The sequence below is a fragment of the Erpetoichthys calabaricus genome, chromosome 12, assembly GCF_900747795.2.
Source record: "Erpetoichthys calabaricus chromosome 12, fErpCal1.3, whole genome shotgun sequence".
In the NCBI taxonomy this organism is placed as follows: domain Eukaryota; kingdom Metazoa; phylum Chordata; class Cladistia; order Polypteriformes; family Polypteridae; genus Erpetoichthys; species Erpetoichthys calabaricus.
This window is the reverse complement of record NC_041405.2, coordinates 135326412-135353631: the sequence shown is the minus strand read 5'-3', so window position 1 is coordinate 135353631 and position 27220 is coordinate 135326412. Positions and strand designations below refer to the sequence as shown.

Sequence of the window (27220 nt, the reverse complement as noted above, 5' to 3'; positions counted from 1 at the left end):
CAAGCCCGCCTGCACCTGACCACGCCCCTCCCTGTGTCCTGCTCAGAGCCGAGCTGTAGCTGCTGATAACGGGAAGGCAGCGCCTTCGGCATGCCATACTACTCTGCCCGCCTACTCGTTGCAGGTGAGTGCCGGCAGCGCCTGTTGTTCCTTATTTGAGGTTATCGCAGTACATCGAGGCTATCGGGCTACAGTGCGCAAGTGAGGAAGCGAGCGCGAGCAGAGCCGCCTTTTGAAATCACTTCGGCACTTCTTTGCAACCGGCAAAAAAAAAATGCAATAAAATAAACCACAACAAACGAGGAAGCAAAGCAGAGCGAGCGAAGAGAACAGAATCGTTAGAGTCGACGAGGAAACGAATAGGCTAAAGTTTTGCACCTGCGGCACAATATTGGGACCTTGACGACAGGCTGCTGCTACCAGGATCTTCACTTACTCGAGTGAGAGCGGGGATGATGAAAAGTCATAACACTTCGCTTAGTGATTACTAACGGTTTGATAGTTACTTTCCTGCAAGGTAGCGCGTCGGACGTTGGCGTTTAAGGTCGCGGACAGCACGAAGATTAAGGATTTTAAAATAGTTATTAACGGGACTCTAGTGTAATAAGAAGGAATATCTATGTAATTTAACATATCGGGAAGCGACTGGCTGAATGATAACATAACAAAACACATTATTCTCAAACGGGCTCGTGAGGGTAAGTAGCATATCCCGGTAGCGCTGGTCAAGACGTGGGCGCAACAGTGGCGCAGAGGTTAGAGTTGCGGATTCGAATTAAAGATTGCGTGTGCTAGGCTGTGCTGTTATAATGTTCGAAGTATGTATGTATGAAGTTAAATAGTAACCCAAAGCTGACGAGGTGGATATGTAAGTGGCTGTGCCTTGCTGTGGTCTCGCGCCCTCTCCGTCATGAGCCCTAATACACAAGGAAGCAACAAGTAATAACATTTATTTTAATAGCACATTTTCATACACGTAATTTAGCGCAGAGTGCGTTAGAATATGCCAAATAAAAAACAAAACCAATTAGAAATGAATAAAAAAATGGAGAGGAAGAAAATTTCAGAATGTGCATGATGAATAATGAGCTGAAATTAACGTTTAATGTGCACCACCATTTGCCTAATGGAGAGAGACCACTCAGTAAAACGACTAGCAAAATCCGTATTTTATAATAACGAGGAAAAACTTTATTATTGCAGAGATCACTATTGATAAACTGAAATAATGGAAGTACACTGTTAAAAATACTTGCTTGTGAATGGCACTTTACTGGGTTGCGTGGTTCCTCTTAGAGCCATTGCTTGACAAAGAAACACTTTGTTCTGTGAAGTTGTTGAATATGAAAATGGTTCTTTGTCCTTTAAAAGTGCTCCTAACATGTAGGGTAAAACAGAAATCTTTAATGTAGAGTAGGGTGGTAATTACATTTATATATAGCTTTATTAACCTACTTAAAGCCTTTACGTAGATAGTGGTGTACCATTTCAACCACCCGCAATGTGTAGCATTCATCTGGATGATGTGATGGCAGCCATTTCTTGGCCAGTATGTTCACCACACATTAGCTATCGTGTGGTGAAGGGTTGAAATAGTTAGCCAAAGAGATCTAGCAGGATACTAACAGAAAATCTGACTTAAGCAGTGTTATGCAGGAAGTCTTTTTAAAATCGGGAACCTACCGGTATTTCACAAATCTGTTACTTACTCATGTTTATACTGTATATGGAACCGATATGGATGTAAATCAATACAGGGTCATTTTGGAACCTTCGTAATTGTGGTTCTTTTTGGAACCAAAAAGGATTCCATTGTGGCACGTTTCTGAAGAACCACTTTGGCACCTTTGTTTTTAAGGTGTACTGAAAAGAAGTAAGGCATATCTATAAGTTTCCCCTACACAAATTTCAGTATATATGGGTTAGTAAGATAATATGACCAGTAAGTAATCTGACTGTTATTTTAGAGAAATTAAATGATTATTATGATTGACAGGCTTTGTTGGGCTGAATTGTTCTAATGTTCTGATCAAATAGCTAATAGTGTTGGTGAACACTGGCAATAAAGCTCTACATATTACTAAGGCCGGTGGTTAGGTGAGAAGAAAAGTTTAGAATTAAAGAAATTCTGACACGGTACAAGGCAAGAATGGTTTCTAACAATTGTAAAAATATTCCAAAATAATGGAGGTTGAGGTGATCAGGGATATCAAAGGAAAGTTAAGTATAAGAAGGAAAATAATGGAAAATATAATCAGACTTAAAAAAAAAAAAAAAAAAAAAAATTCAAGTCATGATAGTGTGTGATGAGGGCAGATAAAACACAAAATGAATTTACTCATTTCACATAAAAGGAGATACAAAAATGAGATTCAGGTAAGCATCATATTGGCCAATTAGGGAAGTGACTTTAATTAAAACAAAATGCAAACCGAGAACTTGACGATGACTAAAACAGTATTTTATGATGATGAATTACAGGTCAAGTTTCCCTGCCTGGTCATTTGTCTATGTGTAGTTTTCGTATTTTCCCTTTGTCCGTGTAGGGGTTTCTTTTTTATTTTTTTCCGTACCTCATCTTGATGTGTGCATTGGTTTAGTTGGCAATTGTAAATTGGCTTAGTGTAACTTAGTAGGTGCTTGAGTGTGTTCTGGGATGAACCGGTACACTGTCCAAGGTTAGTTACTTCCTTGCACCAGTGCTCCTGCAATAGGCGCTGGCTTAGCACAACCTTGAAGTTGGATTAAATACAGCATTAGGGTGTGAGATGGCACACAATGAGAAAAGAAGGGAGACATAAATGAATAATCGTTGTTTTAAAAGTGAAGGAGGATAAAGACACATGCAATGAAGTAACCAGACCATAAGATGAACAGTTGCACGTTGGAAACAGGAAGAGAGCACACAGTTTTTGTAGACCATCTTAGACTGAAACAGAAAATGGCTCAGATATGTGATTAGTGGGAAAATTCTACTAAGAAGGACTGATGGAATGGAAAATCAATCCAAGACAGCAATCAAGAAAATGTTTTTAGGCAACATTAACATAAGAGACTCAAAGGTGGACATCAAGAAAAGAACTCTGGACAGAAAGAACTGGAAAAATTGTAAACCTAGAGTTTAATTTTGGGTCTAAGATGATGTAAAGGCTAAATTGACTATTAAAGTATTGATAGAACATATTAAATTAATAATTGGGTAATGTAATTAATTTTCTATTAACCTAATGAAAAGCTAATATTTAACATTGGTTCAAGTATTTTGCTTTAATGGCAAAGATGATGTTGCCACCTGTTTGAATGGTAGTCGATAGAAATGTACTGCACCCTGCCTTTAGGGTATCATAGAGAAATGAATATTTAATCATCAGACCTTTCCCACACAATGAACAAAAAGCAGTGTATCTGTAGCTCCAAGGTAAATTTGAAGAAGACAGTCTGCCATGTATGTATGTATGTATGCTGTCTGGCTGTACAGAGATGGAAGGTCTTTTATGAATATATACAGTGTACTGTATATCTACGTCTCGTTGGATATTCCAGCTCTCCCCCAGCACATACATTTATTGTAGAATGCTGACTGCTTAAAGGTCAGTGTGATCTGAAGCAGTTTTACAATGGCTGTTAATTATCCAGATGAAGCTGACTTTTATAAGGATCTTTCTTTCTGTGTAAATAACACAGAGAAGTATGAGGTACCATGGTGTCTGTCTGAAGATTTGTTTTATGTGAAAGTTTGCATTAAAAGTAGACTATAGCCGCTGACCTAGGCTTTTGTTTAAAAATAGTTGTGTGTAAGGGGAACTATTTATGTGAGAAATTCTGTTGCATTGAAAAGTAGCTTTATTTAGTAAACCTCATGAAATTAGCTTACTAGTAATGAGCTTGATTCATAGCTCTTTTATTCCACATCTGTTTTAAAAATATTTGCTGAAAATATGAGAGACTATTGAGTTCCGTAAGCCACGTTTCCTAAGGTATGTGAAGAGTATTAAACTTCTCTCTTACAGCTCCTGATCAAGTTGATAGATAGATAGATACTTTATTAATCCCAAGTGGAAATTCACAAACTGTAAAATAATTATAATATATAATATTAATATAATTTATATACTGTGGTGTTGTCATCTCGGACTTCATACCACACAGTTTACCTTTTTTACAACTAAATAACTTTTAGTTTTTTGTATATAATAGGATAGTACTGAGGTTGTGTGTTTGTACATACTATATACAGCATAGAAATATTTCATACTAACACCTTTGACATTTGTATTAATACTTTACATTCTCTCTCTTTAAAGTAATTAAAAGTTGAATCAAATGGTGGCCAATAACCATTTGTCTTTTATGAATGAATGGAAGCCCCTCGTTTCTCCCAGTAGCCCACATGTAGGTAATTTCCACACTGCACTGTAGAATTAGAAGAAGCCTCGCTTTTACTTGCTCCAGTCATTTTAATTCTGACTTTCCTCTTTCACAATAACATAATTCAGACAAACCTTCACAAATCCTCTACCTTTTCCTTTCGGTGCTACTTTCTTCTTTGACCTAGAAGACTTGCTCCCCCTTAATTATTTAATCTTTGACATTCAATATTTAAATATTCATTAGACCATGCTGGTATTTTATTTCTTGGTGGGCAGGTATACAGTATATATAATCTTTCATAGTGGGACATAAAAAAACAAAAATTAACCCCACTGGTGCCCAACTCAGTTTGGGGAGGAATGTGTATTAGAAATGCAATGTCATTTTATTTAGTTAATAGGTATTTTGTAATACAATTTAAAATCGCTTTAATTTTTCATGTAGTATTTAGTAGGCTGTTCATTTGTAATCAAGGTCAGTATTAGTACTTTGTTTGAAGAAACCTTTTTGCCTTTTGCACTTTTTTAGTAAATACTAATCTCTGAACAAATGAAACTTGCTCATTGTCAAGAAATTACTTGGTGTGTCTGAGGAGAATCCATCAGAAGAATATTTTACTTGCAATTTGTGCGATATGAGAGATTTAATACTGTATGCAAATATGTGTGCTTGTTTAAATCATTCTGGTATTTAACTGTCTGATTTAAAGTTGAGCCATAATTGGTGTGTATCTTTTAAAACTGTTTCCTATAGATAAAGCAGAAACTTATCACCCTGAGGTGCCAAGGTTCTTTGCTATCACCTAGTGTGCTTAGCTTTATCTAACGTTTATTAAATACACTGTTTATAATTCAGAGCCTTGCTGATTGTGGACAAATGCAGACATCACCTTAGATACACACTAAATGTGAATACTCTCGAGCTCTATTAGCAGTCCCTTATTTTGTAAATAAAGGCGGGAGGAGTTTACATGTATTTAACAACTTAGTTTCATATGACGTGCAAATGATGTAAAGTTGAAGGAGAGGAGGGAATAGAGCAATCTGAGACCTTTAAATATGTAACTGCTGCTTGGGTATATTAGTTGAGATATTTAGCTAATATACCTGCACTTTTATTCTGCATCATAGAATGGAAGAATTTCTGGACCACTGGCTATGGCGTGAAGAATACTGGCTTCCACCTGGTGTAACATGGAGAGACATGGTTGGAACGGGGGACACACGCTACCCCCTACCTCGAGACCTGCTTTTCTCTCTCTCGCTTTCCTTAATCTTCATTGGTGTTCGCTATATCTTTGAGAGGTAAGGATTACAGGCACTAAGATAGTGGGGAAGGAATTGATGCCACCTGGCGGTGTTGAGCAGTCTCACTTTTTGGCTAGGCTTTTGGTTTGTGGCAGTCTTTGTTGTCTTCTCTTCCCAATATTCAAGTTATAGATTTTTTTCACAGTAGTAGGAATGTCTGCTCAGTCCCTATGGCATTAGAAAGTATTCTGGTTTTGAAATCTTGCCTTTCTGAACTTGGCTGAGTATGATCTCAGTAGATTCACACTTTCAAGCTTTCCAATATCCATTTATCAACTTCATGAGTCTAATTTGGATAAGGTGTTCATGCTTAATAAAAGGCAAGATGCAGTGAATGGCTACATGGCTAATAAACTAAAGAGCGTGTCTATTTTTTTTATTTTTTTTTTAACCTTTGGAGAGGTATTGATGTTGGCATTGTGAAATTAGGCATTAATGCATATAAAATAATGACAGATGGGCAAAGATGTTTGAAAGCACTGAGGTACAGGGAGAGATTTGCCAAATAGTTTTTATTTTTCACTCTCCCCAATGTCTGTTGATATCCATGATAGTGACAGGAGTCATGGTGGAGCTGCTGCATAGCCATTTGAACACGTTATGCCGTAATTGTGTTAATTACAGAATGGTAAAAGTGTAGTATGTCCATGAAAGGTCTAGTGCTGTAAGGAATAATCTGCGAGCAAAGACTGAGTTGTACTGTAGTACATTTAAACCCAGATACTGTATTACTAATAGAGTTGGAAAGTTCCGCTGCTTCGATGAAGTGTGGATGAAGTTTATTCTTGGTGTTAAAGTGTGAAATGTGTATTAAAGAGGTTCTGAGTATCATCCTTCAATGTGGCTCCTAAAGGTGCAACATTTTCTGTTGTGTGAAACAGAATATCAAGCAAAAGTTGATCAAACTCAAGACGATAATCAGATGATTTTAAAGCAGACTGGTGCAAAGTTTTAAAGAAAAGTTTTATGTGGAATAGCTACGTCATAGTGAGGTGAATTGAAAAATAAAGAAGTCTGTGCAATAGTTGTATAACGAAGGTAACAGAGAGAGTTAAAAGAAAAAAGGGATTGAAAGTAGTTGATTGCATGGCAATGGACGGAGAGAGGGAGAGCGAGAGAATTATTGTTGGTAAGTGGCAAGTGGCTGCAATGACTGCCAGTCAGCCAGGGTGAACTGAGGTTGTTGAAATGATAGTAGTGTTTGCATTATTAGCTGTTGCCACTTTTCTGTATTTGTAGCACTAGTATGTTAGGTACAAAGGTAAGATATTATACATTAAAACTATTCAATGGCACAGCCACTCTGCCACACCTTCTATCTGGACATGAAGTGGAAGCGGCTACTTTGAATTGTGACATCAATAAACTAAAAACGTATATTGTTTAGAAATTAAGATATTTGCTTGCCAGGTGATGTTTGTTGTGCATTCTGCCTTACAGTTAGTGGAGCCAAGGCCTGTTTGTGTTACTGCATTCCACTTTCTTTTGAGATCAGTCTTGTGAGATTTGCTCGTTTCAACTCGGTCCATTCAAGCTGCACGTGACTCACTGTACAAACATGAACTACTACTGATTACTGTTTGCTGTTTTCTTTCTTATTTAGTTGTGGTTACTCGCCTAATGTCATTGCTTACTGTACTATTTCTGGAGAGGCTCGTGTCTCTGTCAATATTTTCTGTTTCTCCTAACAACACAGTAGCTGCTGACTTTTTAAAAATGTTTCTTTATTGGTAGTTTAGTGTTATTTTTAGTGTACTCAAGGCAGTAAACTTTTAACGAGTACAGTAATGATACAGGAAAAGAAAATATTCTTAAAGATGTGAAACAAACTTTTATATTTTATCACATGGTGTTGCCATAGTGGATGAAATGCAACAATTCCACCCATCTGAGCACATCCGTTTCCATTCTTTGTGACACAGGGGTGATTGGCACAGAGATTTATTTTCTTGTTAACCGGCTTCAGCTGCTGCCTATTAGCAAAGGTAATTTGATTACGTTTTAGTGTAACCCGTTCCTCTGGTGCATGATGTTTAATGCTTCAGTGGGGACTCCTGCTTGGAGGACTGAAGTCTGCTGGGAGCAGAGCAGTGGGTACAAACAGCACGCAGAGTCACCATCAGGAATATAACAGTCCTCCTCTCTAGTTCATATGGCTTTTTGGTCTGTTATTTACTTAAACAAGCTTGATAACAATTTTGGGTGCTTGGGGAGTAGTTTAAAGCAGTCATACTGCAGCTGTGGCTTGCTTCAGTTCTCCAGGGTACATGTTGGCCTGGTATGTTACAGCAGTGTTGAGCTGCACATTCAGTAGGTAAGGTAAGAAATGTGTGCTGACGGCCAAGTAGCACACCACTTCTTGTCCCCAGATGATACAACTGAGAGGGGAGAGTTCAGCTCCTTCATGTTTACTTGGCACTAAAACAGGGAGGATCGTCTTCTGTACCGCACAAATGTGTAAAAGTTCCTATATTCTCATCTTACTTTTTGCAAAGTTCTTTGTTTTTTTTTTGTTCTTTACTGTATGTATATATGCACTATGTTTGTTGGCCCTATCCGGGACACCAGTGTTCCAGCCATTGCCATACATCCATTGACTTTACCAGATACTGCCATGACTGCCTATTGTACAGATTACAAATGGTCACTTTGGAAATGCTGTCCCAACTTGTAGCTCCAGGCAGTGGAATTTAACCCCCCAGTGAATTATTTTTATTGTTGCATGTTGTGTGCTATCTGTTTGTTCTGGCTGTAGAACAGTTGCGGAGAAGAGGAAGTACAGCATTTTAATAAGAATATGTGATCTCATTAGGTGGGTGGCACTCCCTCTGAGCAGGCAGCTTGGAGTGAAGGACAGAATCCGGATCAACGTGCCTAGAAATGTCAGGCTGGAGGAGTATTACAAGAAAAGGAGCAGATGTCCCTCAGAGGTGAGTCTACATTGCATTACGTCAAAACATCTACAAGTTTTTCCTGCTCCCAGCTATCCCTCTTCCACCATTTCCCTTTGCTGCATTGATACACGGGTATTATCTTTCCTTATCTTAGTAGTGTACAGAAACCCAAGTATGCTTATTTTCTTTAGGAGTGGACAAGACATTTTTCTGTTTGTTTTAACCAGTTTTGACTGCCTATCAAGTTGCAGGCCTGGTCTTTCTCCTAATACCAATAACTGGTTTCCACTGGTAGGTAGCTGTTTACTAAAAACAATTGAGACCTGCAGGAAAAATATTTTAACTGTTTTGATTTCCATTCTGGAAAATTCACCAGCTGCTCATGTAATGAAAAATAAACATTTTATGCATTGTCGTGGCTGCATTGTTTTTCAGCTTTATAGTAGAAAATGCTTACATACTGGGTGTGCAAACCGACACAAAAACTGTAAAAAGAATACAGTAAATTTACCTTATATAAACCATAACTTTTTAGTGCACTGCAGGAGAGCTCCACCTTACCTTAGGTGAGGGCCGTTTGTTAGTGAATCCCGACATAACAGTTTCAGGAATAAGTTTGTCAGGCCAGAGATACTTTAAGGCTGTTTGTGTAACTTTATATGAAACTGCAGACAAATGGTTGAAGCTACATTATGTGTCATCCTTTCAGTTATCCAGAAATCTAAGGTTTTGTAGCTTTTACTTCTTTTCTTCATGGTGCTGCTGCTATTGATGTTTTGGTTTTGTTTTCAGGGCTCATCGTAAGTCAGGCAGGAAGTAAGGTATACCATTGTTCGTTTGAAAACCCCACATTTGCATTGCAGAGAGTGAGAATGAAGCAGAATAGGTTTTTATTAATGGAGGTTATTTGCATATTCTGCCTTTGGAATTTTTGAATGTTGTCATGTTCTCTGATCATCTAGTTGCCTAGTATGTGACTCTGAAATAACATTTTTTTCTTATTTGCAGCAACGGGTACATTTACACTATGACAAGGACCAAATCTGATTTGATCTGGTTCAATGTAATTGAAATCACACAGCAATTTACTTTGTGTTGCACCCAAGGTTTTCTCATGTACACCTGTGCAATGCTGCAACAGAAATTTTGGTAGTGATTTGTGATTTTAATTAACTTCCTGGATGCAAATGATCACCAATTTATAAAGTACTGTATTTTGCATAATTTACATAATTTTTCTCAGTTGTTTGTACAGATATGTGCCTCCTGTCTACTAATGATAGTCAGATTGGCAGGGCTAGTGAAATTATGAAGTAAAGTATATATAGAATCTCTCGATAAACACAGTCATATGCCTTCTGTAAGCCACGAAACACACGCAGAATGACTAGGCATACCCCGGTGCCCCCTCCAGAATTGTCATGAGGGTAGAGAGCTGGTTCACCGTTACAAGTCCTGGACGAAATCCACATTGATCCTCCCTGTCAAAGGTGTACATGAATTATAATATTTGTTTTACTGTGTTCACTGCTTTATAGTGACTTTGTAAGGGTGCTTGTTATTTAACTTGATAGAATGTATGTTGATGGTTGAGTAATTCCATGGAAATTCTCAGCTCAAGTTAAAAATCCAGTCTACTGAACCTCATAATTAAGAGTAGTATTTAAATTTGTTAATTTTCAGACTGTATAAACACAGCCTGTATAATTTGCAAAAAAAGGGGTAATATGCACAACATGTAGCATGGCTTGCAAGGTGACCTTTTAGGGAGAAAATCGCTCCCCTAAATATGATCAGAAAGATCTGCAGTAAAAAAGAATATCCCTATTAGTCGTTTTTTATTAAAACTAAGGTGTTCCATTCATTGTCTTGTCTTCAGGGAGAGATGCTGCTTCTGTCCAAACAAAGTGAGCTCTCTGTCAAACAGATTGAAAGGTGGTTCCGTCGGCGCAGAAATCAAGACCGTCCCAGCAACAGCAGAAAGTTCTGTGAAGCCTGGTTGGTTCTAGTCTTTGTTGTTTTTTGCATGGGAATAGAATAAGAACATACTCAAACCGAATGTTTTCTACAGTGTGTTTCTTTTGAGAACTTTACTATGTTATAGTCCTAGTCCTGACCGGGCATAATACTTGCACTTTTTTATTATATGATGGCTCCAATAGAATAAGCAGCCTATTAGATTCACATGCCCTTTTCACCTAATAAAGTGGCTACTCAGTCTAAATTGTCCCAGTTTAAAGTATTATATGTGTGTGAGTGTGTCTTGTAAAGAACTGGAGTGCCTTCCAAGACTGGTTTCTGCTCTGCTTGGATCTGATGTTACCAGATCACCCATATATTGGATATGTTCACAAAATGTGTTCTTTTAAAATAATAAAGTAGGAGCAGCAAGCCAAAGTTGGATAAATATGTTACTTAATACAAGAGCTTTATATTTAATTTCTGTTTAAACAATAATTATATGTATGTGTGTGTCAATTTTGAAGATTTAAAGGGCTGTTTTTAATTTCTTTACTCAGCTTCCACTATCCATTGTCAATTTAGAACAATACTTAATAAACCACTCTTTATTGCCATTTACATCTTTGCTATACTGGCTAAGTGTTTCTGAGTGGGGAACTTCCTGATACCCATGCAGTGTCTGTTAGTCCTGGTCCTCGGCAGGGACATTCACTACTGGGTTTAATTTTAAACTTTTTAAAATTGGTAATAAACATCTGCATTCATTCAAAATCTTGATTACCTTCTTCTTCTTTCTGCTGCTTCCATTAGGGGTTGCCACAACGGATCACCTTTTTCCATGTCTTCCTGTCCTCTGCATCTTTCTCTCTTACACCCATCACCTGGGTGTCCTCTCTCACCACATCCATAATCACCTACTGTATATAGAATATTTCTTGAGTTTCTGTAAAAAGCTATTTTTCCCCCTTGGGACAAAAAGTACTGTCTGTCTGTCTGTAGAAAAGTTTGCCTTTTATTTTTCTAAGGCATTTACCTAGAGAGAAACAGTTTCTCTGACTTTTGCTTTTAAATGTGTTGTTTTGCTGAACATAGAAAAGAAAAATTGATACTCCTCTTTTGATTAACATTATTATTCATCAATTTCTCTTATTGTTTACTGGTAGCTTTAAAAAATAATCCTCTATGTAAATTCTGGGTGACATTATAGTAGCAGTAGAGTACCACCTTCAGTTTCTTACAATATAAAAATGGAAGCACTGTTGGATATTTCAACTGACAGACTGAAGCAAAGACAAAAACAATTTACCAAGTATTGATTTTTTTTTTAATCAGTAACAGGAATCAACAAAGTGTTCAGAATGTAATCTAGGAGCTATTAATGTTTTCTATGCAGAATTGTGCAAACATGTTTCTGCAGCAGAGATCATTTTAATGATACAGCCTAATTCTTGTGATGACCATTAAATTCGTTAAAAAATGGTAGCTATCAATAATGATTCATTTCTCATTACGTCTCAAGTCAAACGGGTGGAATTTTAATTCCATTTTGTTTATTCTTCTACAGTAATGTTTCTGAATTCTTACACATATTTACAAATGTAATACGGTAAAATATAAAACCTTACAACTTTTTACACACGTCATGGTACACAAATACAGGGTGAGCCAAAATGAAGTACCACATTTCTCAAGGTCTTTGCCGAGTTAGAGGCAGCCAAGTGGGTTGGGGTGGGGGTCCTTTAATAGGCGATCCCTTGTAGTTTTCAGTCTGCAACATGCCTTGCTCCGGCTTTTCGCTGTCTAAGCGTTCTTCAAAAACTATGAATCCACCATCACCATGCAACGTGCCTTCCAAACACACTTCAACATTCCTCCTAACGGTGACGTCCCAAATCAGAAGACGATTCTACAGTGGGTGGCTAAATTTAGGCAGACAAGTACAACATTGGGCGGCACGGTGGCGCAGTGGTAGCGCTGCTGCCTCGCAGTTAGGAGACCCAGGTTCACTTCCTGGGTCCTCCCTGCGTGGAGTTTGCATGTTCTCCCCATGTCTGCGTGGGTTTCCTCTGGGTGCTCCTGTTTCCTCCCACAGTCCAAAGACATGCAGGTTAGGTAGATTGGTGATTCTAAATTGGCCCTAGTGTGTGCTTGGTGTGTTTGTGTGTGTCCTGCGGTGGGTTGGCACCCTGCCCGGGATTGGTTCCTGCCTTGTGCCCTGTGTTGGCTGGGTTTGGCTCCAGCAGGTTGGAAAATGGATGGATGGATGGGCCTTCCTCGGATTGTAGGAACACCTGACAACTTCCAAGCTGTAAGGGCATCAATTTTCCAGTCTCCTAGACATTCAGCACGCAAACATGCTTCTAATTCTACCTTAGGAATTTCCAACACGTCTTTGAGGAGGATTTTGCATGAGGACCTTAATTTCCATCCATACAAAATGATGGTAGTGCAGGAACTCACTGAGAGAGACTGGAAGAGCCATAGAGAGTTGTGCGCGAACATTCTGCAGATCGTTCATCAAGATGTCATTGTCATGTGCAGCAACGAGGCACATTTCCATTTGAATGTATATTCAAGTATTGAATTAAGATTAGGAAAGTTGGGTAGGTTCCTTTTGGTAACATTTCTAACTTATACATAGAAAAAGTCACATTTCTGTAAATCCAACTTAATATAAGAATTACAATATGTCCAAGACAACATAAACCAGTTAACAACATTCTTGGAGAAAGAAAACCATGGAGAGGGTCCGCAGTTACGGTTTTACTGAGCTGGGCATCCTTTGGTTGTAATAAGTTAGAGTAACTCAAAGTCCTTAAGACAGACGGACAGAATTTTATATGTGTGCGTGTGTGTGTGTGTGTGTGTATGTATGTGTATGTGTATATGTATATATATATATATATATATATATTATATATTATATATATATATATAATCATTGCATTCGTAGTCTGAGTCCCGACCTGATTGTGTGGGTGGTTACCTACCAGGGGCCTCATGTATAAACGATGCGTACGCACAGAAATGTTGCGTACAAATGTTTCCACGCTCAAATCGCAATGTATAAAACCTAAACTTGGTGTAAAGCCACGCACATTTCCACGGTACCTCATATCCTGTCGTACGCAAGTTCTCCGCTCGGTTTTGCAGACTGGCGGCACCCAGCAGTGCTATTGTTCCTGTGTGGTCACCCTTTCTTTCTTAGATCCACATTCCTGACGCGGCTTTATATATACACTGAAACTAACTGCATATTGTTTATTAGTGTAATGCATCTGATTGTAATTAACCTGTAGCAATATAATGGTCCAGGGAATAGCCATAGTATTCCAAATACCATAACTGCTTTAGCGTTGTTACTCTCAATGCATCATTTTCTTCTTTCAACTGCTCCCGTTAGGTGTTGCCACAGCAGATCATCTTTTTCCATATTACTCTCACTGCACCACTCGGAGTATTTACAGTAATCCCTCGCTATATCGCGCTTCGCCTTTCGCGGCTTCACTCCATCGCGGATTTTATATGTAAGCATATTTAAATATATATCGCGGATTTTTCGCTGCTTCGCGGGTTTCTGCGGACAATGGGTCTTTTAATTTCTGGTACATGTTTCCTCAGTTGGTTTGCCCAGTTGATTTCATACAAGGGACGCTATTGGCAGATGGCTGAGAAGCTACCCAACGTACTTTTCTCTCTCTCTCTCTCTCTCTCTCTCTCTTGCCCTGACTTTCTCTGATCCTGACATAGGGGGATTGAGCAGGGGGGCTGTTCGCACACCTAGACGATACGGACGCTCGTCTAAAAATGCTGAAAGATTATCTTCACGGTTGCTACCTTCTGTGCAGCTGCTTCCTGAAGCGACATGCTGCACGGTGCTTCGCATACTTAAAAGCTCGAAGGGCACGTATTGATTTTCGATTGTTTGTTTTTCTCTGTCTCTCTCTCTCTCTTTCTCTGCTCCTGACTGAGGGGGTGTGAGCTGCCGCCTTCAACAGCTTTGTGCCGTGGTGCTTCGCATACTTAAAAGTCAAACAGCCGTATTGATTTGTTTGCTTTTCTCTCTATCTCTGTGACATCTGCTCCTGACAAGCACTCCTTTGAAGAGGAAGATATGTTTGCATTTTTTTAATTGTGAGACGGAACTGTCATCTCTGTCTTGTCATGGAGCACAGTTTAAACTTTTGAAAAAGAGACAAATGTTTGTTTGCAGTGTTTGAATAACGTTCCTGTCTCTCTACAACCTCCTGTGTTTCTGCGCAAATCTGTGACCCAAGCATGACAATATAAAAATAACCATATAAACATATGGTTTCTACTTCGCGGATTTTCTTATTTCGCGGGTGGCTCTGGAACGCAACCCCCGCGATGGAGGAGGGATTACTGTATACATCTCAGTATTTTAATTATTCAGAGAGCTGTAATATCACAAATGTAATGGATTATGCGTCCTGTTGGAGAAAGAGAAAGCCCGTTTAAGAAGCAGGTAGTGATTCACACACACAGAGCACATAGAAGATCAAATACAGAACAAAGCATTTAACATGCTACTTTAGTTACAATGGAATTTGAGAAACTATTAAATTAAACAATTTTAAGATTAAGTTTATGATGTTCTACTTTAATGGCAAAATAAACTACGTAATTAAATTTCGAAAATAAAGTTGACACTTAGGCACACAGTCGGGGAAAAAAAGCACTTTTTTTTGTCTGTACCCTAAAAAGCTTTCAGATGACACTCAGACGGTGGGCTACGAGTAGCCTTTTCGCGGCGACTTTGATATGTGATTTCTTTTTTATTTTGGGCACTGTGCGACTTTGTGAACTTGAGCTTTCGAGTTTCTCCGACATTCTGTCACTCGATCAACTTCTTTTTGTTGATTATACCACTGTTTAAACCAACAAATAGTACGTTTTTCCTTTGCCTCCACTTGGTATTTGCTGAAATTCGTATATTTTCCCCCATGCTTTTCCCATTGTCTTTTCACAGAAGGCTGTTTATATTGATTTGCATTTTCAAGGAGGCGTATTTCTGGGAGGAGTTCGGGCGGGACAGAAAGTGCATGCATGTGCGTTACTTTTCACGTTGATCGGGATTTATGTAGCGGAAGAATGTGGAAGTTTGCGTACGTACAGATTCCTGCATCTGGATTTTTCTGTGCGTACGCACATTCCCGCTTTTGTGCTTACGCCATGTTATAGTGTGAGTTCTACGCACAGCGTTATACAATGAGGCCCCAGGTCTGCTCAAATAAACGTACTACACGCCGTGGCGCAGCGTATAGGGACTTCGTCTCTGATGCTGACGTTCGAGGTTCGATCCCCGCAAGGGGAGCAATAGAGTGTGTACGTCTGATGAGCCCAAATAAGGGTGAAACACGTGGCGCATATCTTTGCATTTTTTGACAGTAAACTATGCAACATATATATATGCGTGTCAATGTGTGTGTAAAAAATGTATAGTGTATTGTAAAATATTAGGTAAAATCTGTGTGGGACCATGCTACCAGTATTTTCTACTTAAAAAAGCATTAAAAAGCAAATTTATCAGTGTATATTCAAGCAAAATATATATCAACTATGAATGCAATAACTACATATAACTAAAATGAAAAAGTATAATGCTTGAAAACCATCATAAAAAGCCATGTAATATATATATAAAAGAAATCTGTTGTAATGTTTTTGTTTTAATTGTGCATATATAATATAAAGCTAAAATGTCAGAGCTCTTGTTATCCGAGCACAGTTGAGGTGTTTTGTGAAACCCATGAGGCCTGTTTTGTAAACACTCTACATTCTCATTTTTAGTTATTTAGCGTCTGTTGCATGGCGGCTTCCACTAGATTTCTCAACACTAAACTTGTTTTTTCTTTATACTTTCAGCTGGAGGTTTACCTTCTACTCTGCTGCCTTTCTTGCTGGCTTGATGGTGCTGATTGATGTGAGTGTTTAAAGGTTTTCTGGAAACAAACCTAGCAACAATGTTCTTTGAAATCTTGCAGGCTGGTGGAAGACAGTTTGATGTCGGGCCAATTCTAGATAAAGATTTATTTTCTTTCCTGTATTGTGGAGTTGCATGATCTTGTTTCTCTGCTTATATTGTGGAATTTTGGAATAGCCATATCTTGGAGAATTATTTACTTTGAGATCAAGTAGACTCCAGCCTCAGATTTATTTATTTTTTATTAATTGTAGTGTTTATTACTTATTTGTAAATGCTTTGTCAGATTGGAAGGTTTCACCAAGGCCATTTACAGACATTGCTCTCTAAGTGCTTAATGTTGGTTCATCAAAGCCATTGACTTTAGGGAATGAGGCTGAAATGTTGTAGAAGCACCTAAATCATTCAGGTCTGTTTCAATCCAGCGTCTAACTCCATATTGTCAGGAAAGGTTACTTTAGGAAAAGTTGGTATCCCTTTCTTGTTAAGGTTACAGTGTACAACAGCCTTTATTTCTGAGTACTCCTATGAATAAATAATGCAATTATTTTAAACATAAATGAATGCTGAGGAGCTTAATGTTGCTTTTTCTATACATCCATGGTTTGTATTAATCTTTCAACTTTTTTTCATTGTTGTTTCTTCAGAAGCCCTGGTTTTGGGACCAAAGTGAGTGCTGGGCTGGGTACCCAAAACAAGTAAGGACCAACCTTATTAATGGAGGTTGTCTGTTTATTGTGTAACATGGGGCATGCACTTGTCCTGAGTTTCACCCAAGAGTTGTAGATTGTTTACCATGGCCTGAACCCTCTTTTGACAATAACAAAGAGAAATGTCTGTCCTGCTCATGGGTGCCTTTAACATTAAAGTGCTGTTGCCTACCTATTAACCATGCTTAAGTTTGTAACTTTTAATCTTTATATGGAACCATCATTAGGTGACCAAGCTCAGACTAGACCTTTCCTTCATTGTTAAAAAAGCTACCAACTGTCATTTATAGGAGGAATTCCTATTGTGCCAGCCTTATCCACCTAAACAAATACAAAGGAGAAGAAAAGTAAATAAAAATGGAACAATTATCAACAACAAACAAGCACAGCAGCAGTCCAAAGTAGAAAATAATCATAAGCAGCTGTCAGACTGGAGTATTCCTGACTTACATAGTAGTTGAACCTCTCTCCGTCTGGTGGGCTATAGCAATACCAATTAAAAGCATTCACCTTCTCACATCACCCCCACTCCCTCTCTCTCTGTGTATCTATTGATCTTTTTCTTCCAACCTAGGTCTTCCTACCTTCCACCATCTGAGGACATGTTTTTGTCATTTGTTGACTCTTTACTAAATTCACATCTAGCTGGCTTTAAGGCCTCATCTCAGTGTTACTTCTGGTCCAACCCCAGAATCACTTAAGAAGTTTAATGGCAGCCCTTCAATTGCTTCAAATATACTTGGTCAAAGCGCCACCTAGTGGCTCTTGGTTGTCACTGCTTTCCTGAGCTTTCCTCTGAAGTTAAATCAGCTCTAGCAGTTGACCTGAAAGATGGCACAATCTAAGGGACGGTATACTCCCATATATTCCCCTCTGAGACATGATGTATTACCCACTCTGCCATTTACTACTTGGTCCCATTGCACCTGCCACTCTATCATCCTGGGGGAATGCTCAAGCCAAGCATCTCCTCTGTCTACCACATACACTGATGCCCTTGTCTGTTGCTCTTCTTAGGCACTTGGTACATATGCAGGTCTTACCACCACAACACAATGGCCATAGCTTTACAGGGAAAAAGAGCTCAACTTGCAACAGGAATGCATATGCAGGTATAGTTCCCTTTCCCCTATAGGCTGTCTGTGCAACCTCGCACTTCATCATGTTGTATTGGATCTGCCCTACCACTAGCAACATCTTGTCAGCTGGAAAGCCCCCTTGCACTCTGTTATATTTCTTCTTGATTTCATGGTTTTGATAGAAATATTTTCACAGGGATTCATGCTAAAAGATGTATTTATTATTAACAATAGATTTGACAATTTTGGGAATTGGAATTGTGCTTAAATGTGACTGTCTTAAATTACTGTACTGAAAACAATTAACAGATGCATCAGTGTGGCCATTTTAAAGTTATTAAATGCCTTTCTTGAGTGTGCAAGAGGAGCAACACATATTACTTTGAAAATTATGCTCTGCTGTTTGAATTCCTAAATTTTGTACCTCCTTTAAAGTTTTTTGATTAAAGAATCGTAAAGACTTCAGATTCTTGACTAATATTAGCTGGTGTTTGCATGTCCTTCCTGTGATTGGTTGCTTTTGGAGAATTGTTTTTCTACCATAATCCAAAAATATTCTGTCAGTTTGATTAGCAACTTTAAATTAACACGGTAACAGTGATTGAATTTGTACTAATAATAATGGATAGGTAGCCCATCTACGGTTTCTTCCTCTCATGATCTAATGCTGTAGTTGTAAGCAACTCACTTTACTTATGTAAAGCACTTTGAGCTACTTTTTGTATGAAAATGTGCTATATAAATAAATGTTGTTGTTGTTGCTGTAAAAGTGAGTTTATAATATGGGCGGAATATGGGCAGGTGTTTTACATACAGTGCCTTGCAAATAACTTGATGTTATTTTGGAGAAATTAGGAGGATGGGACTGGCAAGCTTTATTGGGCCGAAGTGTTTTTTTTTTTTATATTTCTAAGAAGTATTCAGACCTGTGAATACCACAACCAATTCTCTAATTTTACTGAATAACAAAGTCCTACGCTACTTGTCAGCGCTAAAATTCAAAATTAGTTTCTTTTAACTGTTTTAACAAATTTAATGTTTCAAAAAATCTTTAAAAAAAAAAAGAGAGAAAGAAATACGACACTTGTATTAGTATTTGATCTGCACACTTTAATATTTTGTAGAGTTCCAGTAATAACAGCTTAAACTCTTTTGAGGTATGTCCCAGGTTTGTACTGTTTAGAAGTCATTTTGGCCCATTTGAATTGGCAGATTCTGCGGTGGGTTGGCACCCTGCCCGGGATTGGTTCCTGCCTTGTGCCCTGTGTTGGCTGGGATTGGCTCCAGCAGACCCCCGTGACCCTGTGTTCGGATTCAGCGGGTTGGAAAATGGATGGATGGATGAATTGGCAGATTGGCATCAGGCTGTTCAGGTCAGTCTGATGATGCTTGAGCACTGGAGAGGGTTTGACCGGGCCATTGCAGAACATTCATTGCTTTGTCCTTGAACCACTCCATGGTTACTCTGACCTTGCGTTTGCGAATATTATCCTGCTGAAAATGGAATTTCAAGTTCTTTTGCAGTTTTTCGATCACCAATTCTTCCTTTATCCTCTTTAATAAAATCCCTGTGTGCGTCCATGTGTCCGTGTGTGTGTGTGTGTCTTCTGGTGAAGTGCGCATGCGCGGGGCACGGTGCGATGCTTCAAAGGCCGCCTGACGCGTCACACAAGACAGATAGGGCGGGACCTATAAAATATCACGCGGCCGATCCAATCGGATTTCGGTAAATGAGGTAAGACCTAAATCATAACGCACGAAAAATCCAATCGGGTACTGAGACGCGGAGACCAGCTTCCCCAAAGAGGTGGGATTAGTGTTTGTTGTTGTGCAAGTGTTCACTCTGAGGATGTCAGATTTGCGATTAACAAACTTGGCCCGGTAAAGTGTAAAGTGTTTTCCTAAATATACGAATTTTCATATTACAATAGGATGACTTTTAAAAGTAGATTTATTTTCGCGCACATAAAATCCGTTGCTGGGGAGACGCCATACATACAATAATCAGCTGCACGCCAGCACAGATTAAAATACTTGCTGGAGAGACGTATTACTGTGAGAGAAAATTAAAGGCACACAATACAGTGACGCATATTACAGCCACATACAAGCCAGTATTACTGTAACAGAAAATAGATGGTCCTTTGCCATTTAATATAGACTGTTCCTACTAATGTTTATGCACTACTATTCTAGCGCCCGTTATTGTAACGGGCTTAATGTCTAGTTCTAAAATAAAACAGTACTTACTTTAAAAAAATGATTTTGAGGCTCTGCACTTTAAAAGAATATCACAGAGAATAAAATATCAGTGTAGAATGTGGAATTGGTCATTGGTCCAAATACGTTTGCAAGGCACTGTATGCATGATGTTTGTTAACTGTTCTCTTTATGCTTTTACAACTGCAGTGCATGTCACTCGTCTCTTAGGGTCTGTTGGTCAAACTCCAAGCAAACAACTTCATTTGGAAACTAGAACTCTAACCCTGAGGCATGACATAGAAAATCAAGTGGATGTTTTTCTTGTGCCTATGAGACCTGAACTTGCCTTCCGGTGATTTCCAGGATGTTTATTGTATAACAACATCAACACAATTGCATCCTTTTTTTTTTTTTTTTTTTTCCTCACAGCCACTGCAAATGTCTTTATACTGGTACTACATGATTGAACTGGCATTTTATTGGTCACTCCTGTTGAGAGTTTCTTTTGATGTTAAACGCAAGGTATTTTTGATATTTCCTTTTTCACATGTATTAATTAAGTTGACAGATTTATTTAAAATAACTTGTTTGTTTTTGTACAGTTATTTCTAGAGCAGTGGTACTCAGTGTTTTGGACCAAGGATCACAGATAAAGTTAGGTCTAACACTACACCACCTGAGTCTAACAGTCACCCATTAGAGTGTAATTCTGTGTTTAAAGTTCATTTTATAAAGAGTGTTTATTTGAAAAATTCTGTGACTGAAATCTGTGGTCATGGACTTGTATTTCAAAGTCCCAGAGTTCAGCCAGTGATCTATAATAACCTCTTAGCCATGGTGATCAATTAACAGCAGGCAGCCTGGCACTGATGAGTGCCTTGCCGGCAGCATGAAGTTAAAGGACTGTCTTGGCAAAGATGTGGTCTCTCCAGGCTGAAATCAAAGGGGTTTTAGAAGAGAGACCTGTGCATTGACCAATGTCAGCCAGACTGAATGGAGATTATGATTCAAGAAGTGTTGTGTGTATATAAGAGAGAGAGAGAGAGACAGAAATGGTGGGGTGATTAATATAACAAGCAAACATGCAGTGAAACACAGAGGTGTGGGATTTAAGCAAAATCATTACAGTATGCTCCTTGGTGGTAGTTTTAGACCCATTTCACACACATCTAAGTGAGAAGTCAAGCCAAATGACACCTTTTATTGGCTAATTAAAAAGACTACAATATGCAAGCTTTCGAGGCAACTCAGGCCCCTTCTTCATGCAAAATGTAATACATCTTGCCTATATCTTGTCTGAAGAAGGGGCCTGAGTTGCCTCAAAAACTTGCATATTGTAGTCTTTTTAGTTAGCCAATAAAAGGTGTCATTTTGCTTGACTTCTCACTACATTCATAATGGCTAACACGGTACAACACCCTAGTACTACAGACACATATCTGTACATAAAGTATATTGATTTAGTTGCAAGAAAGTCAGCTTTGATTGTTACAAAGTACATACTGTTCTTAACACGCTAATATATCTTGAGTTATTTAAAACTCACTTTGCCCTGATGTCTGTCAGCTCATGGACTGCTTGACTCAGACTTGCAGACCACACTTTGAGAACCATTGCTCCAGAGTAACGTAGTAAGTGATATGGTCTTGTGTCAGTCTTGTGTCTTACCTGCTGGGATACATTTTTGTAAAGTAACAAGACCCAGAGCTACACATTTTTAGATACCAAGGGTATTGTGACAAGACCTTTTGGTTTTACTGGCATTGTTTTGGTACTAAGTTTTCTATCACAATAATTTTCATAAAAAAATCGGTTTGTTACAACTACTCTTCTCAGTCCTCTGTAATCTTCACTTAGAAATAGGGAAAAAAACATTCAGTTGATCGCATAACACCCTAGGACTCGTAAAGCTTGGTTTATTAAAGCACTGCCAATAGGGTGTGAAATATTAGAGTGCAGGCTGCAGTCAGTTCATTATGCACATTATCACTTTTTTCACTTGTACATATATCACTTTAGTATAGGCTCCCAGCATGTTGACCAATAGTACTACCTTTCAGTAGGTACCATAAACTCAGTTAGGCCACACCACCCAGTTGTACTGCTTGGACATCTTAAAAATGTAGTCATCTTAAAAAAAAAAAAGGATGGCAGCAAATTTATTAAAAGCGATTTTCAACATTGCACTGCTCATCTGTTCTCTGTGATAAAATACAGTGGAATAGCAATATGTGACAGCTGTAAGAACTCTTACCCCAACTTTATATTACATTGCATGTATCTCATTAAAACTGTGCATAAATGTGAACCAACTAAATGTGATGGCACTGATTGCCTGTGTAATTCATTACTTAAGCAGAGCTGTTGTCACTCCCGCTTCATCCCCTTCTTCCCTAGGGTGTATTTTGCTCTGTGTCGGCACATTGTCCTCAGGGCTTCATGGCCAATGAGAATTCATTATACTATTAACTGCCACAAGGGCAGGAAAGCAGAATTGCACTGTTAATGTTTTAAGTACACCATGTGTACTTTTTTTTTTTTTTTGTCTAATGTTGAAAGATTTGTCCCAGCAGAGTTCTGTTTGTGTGCAGGATTTTAAGGAGCAGATTATCCATCACGTTGCAACCATTGTTCTGATTGGATTCTCGTATTGCTCTAACTACGTTCGTGTCGGAACACTAGTAATGCTGGTGCACGATGCCTCTGACTATCTTTTGGAGGTGAGTTTGCCTGTATTTTAGTTGTGAAATAAGGAAGGAGTGTATGACTCTCGGTGTCTCCTATGGCAAGTTTGTATTTAGGAAAGGTCAATTTTTTGTTCTGCTTTTTTTTCTCCTCCTTTAGTCTGCGAAAATGTTTAATTATGCTGGATGGAAGAGGACATGTGACACGCTGTTTGTCATCTTTTCTGCAGTCTTCCTCTTTACACGGCTCGTTGTTTTTCCTATGAAGTGAGTATACTCTGTTTACTTTGTAGTAAATGAAGCATCTTCCATTTTTGGTGTAGTATCCCTTCTCTTAGTCCATTGGTAATTGCAGAAGGCACATGATTCGTCTAGCTGTGCCCATAACTTTCCCTGCCAAAGAGATGATAGCACTGAGGGTGGAAATGGTGGTTATCTGGGAGTTTTAATAAGGTCGACAGTTTACTGGCTGCTTGGTTTTGTGTAATGAAGTCTGCATCTTCCTCCAGAATCATCCACACTACCCTCTACCTCTCGATGGAAGTCTTTGAGCCTTTCTTTGGCTACTACTTTTTCAATGTTCTGCTCCTGGTCCTGCAAGTGCTGCACATCTTTTGGGCCTCACTCATCCTTCGCATGGTGTGGAAATTTGTCTTTGAGGGTAAAGTAAGTATCGGAAATTCTTTATTCGGCCTAATTTTGGTACCTCGTTAAAAATTTAAAAAAGCAAGAAAAGAACACCAAAATCTTTCATATACTGTAGGTAAGATAGTGGCAGCACTCTGTTGCTTGATGGTGACAAATTTGTTCATTGTTGCAATGGAGCTTTTTTGTTTCTTTACCTGGAGCAGGAGTGAGCAAACATTTTAGGTGGCAGGCCGAATCCTCAATAATGACTCGTACAGTTGGCTATATAAAATCTAAGTGTGACTATGAACCCAGGCAGTGTAACACTTGTTTTAGAAACTAACATTTAGTGTAAACAAGTTGTTCCAAGAAATGCTCTAATTATAAAATCTTTTATTAAATGCTAATAACAGCAACAGCAATAAGAGATCAATTTTAGAGTAATGTGACTTTGACATTCTTCTAGTCATTAATAATCAAACTGCTTGCTTCTGTACGGTTAATACAACTAAGATGCTAATCATCACAACAGTTAATTAATTGCAAAGATTTGTATCTGATAGCTCACTTCTATATTTGGTTTTAGACATTTTAGTTTGTTTTACCAAATAATAATGCCCTGTGCAAAGCAGGTTAGCAAAGCTTAGGAAACTAATCCCGAGTAATGTCTGGAGAAGTCAAGCAAAAATTGCAAAATCTGTCTTGAGGCAGCTAAAGTAACTGAAAGCAAAAATCATCACAAAGGATAGCAATCTGAGTTGCGTATCTGGTGCAGTCCAAACTTATGTTTAAACACAGTTGTTTGAAATTGGGAAAGCAGGTTTTGCCTATTGCACCTCACATAATAGAGTATTGCAGAATGGACAAAAAAATAAGTTAACAGCACTACACCAAAACTGAAATGAGCTCACCTGGAAACCATATGATGAAGCATTTGAAAGAAACCTAAAAACTGCCCAAAGGCACGGTTGGAATGCTGCTGCTGGCAAGTGTGTTTCAGTCCGCTCTCCCAGAGTACAAGAAAAATCCATTTTGGTTGATCCACTGCCAGAAAACCTTCCTCCTTTAAACTTCCTCCCTACAAATTTGTAGCGGCACTCTTTATACTAATTTGTGCACAGACCTGGAGTTACGCAGGAAGTTTCACTACAAATTAAATCCATTGTTGATAAGATCAAAATGCGCAAACTACTATTTTTAAAAAAAATGCGCAAGCAAGACACTAAAAACACACACACCTGTATATGGCAGTGCTACAGACTTGTCCTTATTAATTTTTTTTAAAAAGCTTTTTCTATTTAATGATTTTCTGGAGGACACTCTATGACGGCTACTCATACAACAGTTAACTGTAGCTTCATCTTGCTTTCTTTGGCCTGTGGTCTGTAGTTTACTTGCCCCCGAGCTACAGCATAAAGTGGCCTGGGTGAGAGAAAATCAGATGGTCTGTGAAAAGCAATGTACCCCCCAGTCTCAAGATGAAAAAGAAAATTAAATGGAGTTCATGAATGTCCTCTTCAATTAACTTCTATAATTACTGTTTTGTCGTAGGTCCTAGGTGACCCCATTTTCCCCTTTTATACTCTCTATAAGCAGACTTTACCAGAATGCTCTAAATCGCATACTCCGCTCTGTGGTCAGGTACTGTGCTTTAGCACTCCACCCCAAATACCTCCATTTCTCCATCTATAACCTCAGGCAATTATATAGAGTGAAAGAAAGGCAGGAGAAGGAACTATACATTTAATTATGGTTTTTTGGTTACTATTCCCAAATGATAAGCAAAATAAGTAACACAAAAATACTGTTGGCTCTTGACTTAACTTCAGTCTAACTTGGGCTTTGCTACCACATGGCCTTTTAATATGGAGTAATAAAATAAGCTACATGCCTGTCTCAGTATAGCTGTTGAGATAAGAGTGGTCTTCATCATGAAGAAATGGCAAGGGAGTGGTGGACTTCTCTTCATGACAAGACAGCAAGAAAGTGAGAAAGGCAGAGTAATGAATTTAACCATTCCAGTTACAAATCCTGGACCCATAATGCATGCAACTTCCTTAGTTCATTCAGTTCTTTTTCGGTATGACTGGACCAGTGGGGCTTTGAACAGTTCCTGGGGCCATTTACCAATGAAATAGCACATGCACAACCCCCTTCTCAGCTATGCGGCTTTACAGCATTAGTGTAATATTTGAGCAAATAAGGAAACTGTTAAATCATAAAACTGACCCAGATGGTGCTTTCCTTATCAATGAAACTTTGGGGTTAGAAAACTGGTTTGTCCAGCTCCTTGACTCTTTAACACTACAAATAAGGATACTCAAAATAATTTCAAATTTTGTGCAATACATTTTTCATTATACGTGTCAATCCTATTTTACATACTTGCGGCTCTTGTCTACTGACAGGTTGATCAGGATGAACGTAGTGATGTTGAGGAGACTGATTTTGCAGAGGATGATGAAGAAAAGAAACATTGGGATGCGAGGAACAGAGCTTTGGACTCAAAGCTGGTTTCTCTAGCCAACAACAACTGTGTTCTTAACAATCTGACCAGTCAGAGAAACAACACCATCAGCACGTTGCCTAAAGCCCGGTAGCACTTTGACTTCATTTGAGTCTGGAGGACTGGCCCATAGACAAGTTCATCTTAAGGTGTGTGAATGTACACTTAAAATACTTTGTCTTTGGGGGAAGAAAAAGGGCTGAACCTTTTTAACTGTTCCACAACAATATTTTAAACATTTTTAAATGTGATTTTAATCTTCATCTGGAGGTTGAGGGACTTTTTCGAAAGCTACATAAGCTCCCCTTACTCTGTGCCTATTTTTAGAAGAAAAAAAAAACACACACACTAGGACCTCTTCAACTGGGAGTTATGGGAAGCTATTCTAAGGAGACTTAATGTATTCTGACACTCTGCTAAATTTCTGTTTTAGCAGCTATGTGGTCTCCTAACTTGTTTTATGTGCCGCACCATTCCTCTTTATATTGGTTGTAGCCTTAATGCAAGAAATGCTCCAAGCACGTTTTCCATAAACCTATTAGTGGGGTAGGGTACGGAGTCCCCTGTGTATAGAAATAAAATTATTTTGATAAAGTTGGGAATTTTTGGTGGAATATTGTGTGAACATTAACTATCCACTCCTTTATCTGCAAAGCTGGACTATCTTGATGGGGTTGTTGTGTTGTCTTGAAACTTACAAACATGTTAAGAATTTCCTCTGATGTGCTACTCAAATGACAGATGGTGTACCAGACCCATACTTCCTTGCCGTGTTGTGGATATTGGGTTCAGCTTTAGTTGTGGACATTGGGTTAGAGGACCTCTGAGAATTCTAATATTAAGACTGGATTGATTCTCACTGGTGGGGGATGACTGGTCTTATTTTTAACTGATTATGTTGTTATTATCTTTTATTAAATGCAATATTAAACTA

The 27220-nt window shown here is 38.5% G+C and overlaps 1 protein-coding gene across 3 annotated transcripts; it reads left to right on the top strand.

Annotated features, from left to right (window-relative positions):
- On the top strand, window positions 1-27220 carry LOC114662701 (ceramide synthase 2-like). 3 transcript variants are annotated; one of them, XM_028816327.2, is made up of 11 exons: window positions 1-124; window positions 5502-5675; window positions 8491-8608; window positions 10452-10570; window positions 16421-16478; window positions 17126-17176; window positions 20899-20991; window positions 23043-23189; window positions 23314-23420; window positions 23663-23819; window positions 26189-27220. In XM_028816327.2, the coding sequence occupies exons 2-11, from the start codon at window positions 5503-5505 to the stop codon at window positions 26378-26380; spliced, it is 1215 nt and encodes a 404-aa protein (XP_028672160.1). In that variant the 5' UTR covers window positions 1-124; window position 5502; the 3' UTR covers window positions 26381-27220. The 3 variants fall into 3 exon arrangements, with proteins under 3 accessions (XP_028672160.1, XP_051791067.1, XP_028672161.1); XM_051935107.1 differs by lacking the exon at window positions 1-124 and adding an exon at window positions 139-440 and having other exon boundaries at window positions 23061-23189; XM_028816328.2 differs by lacking the exon at window positions 1-124 and adding an exon at window positions 139-440.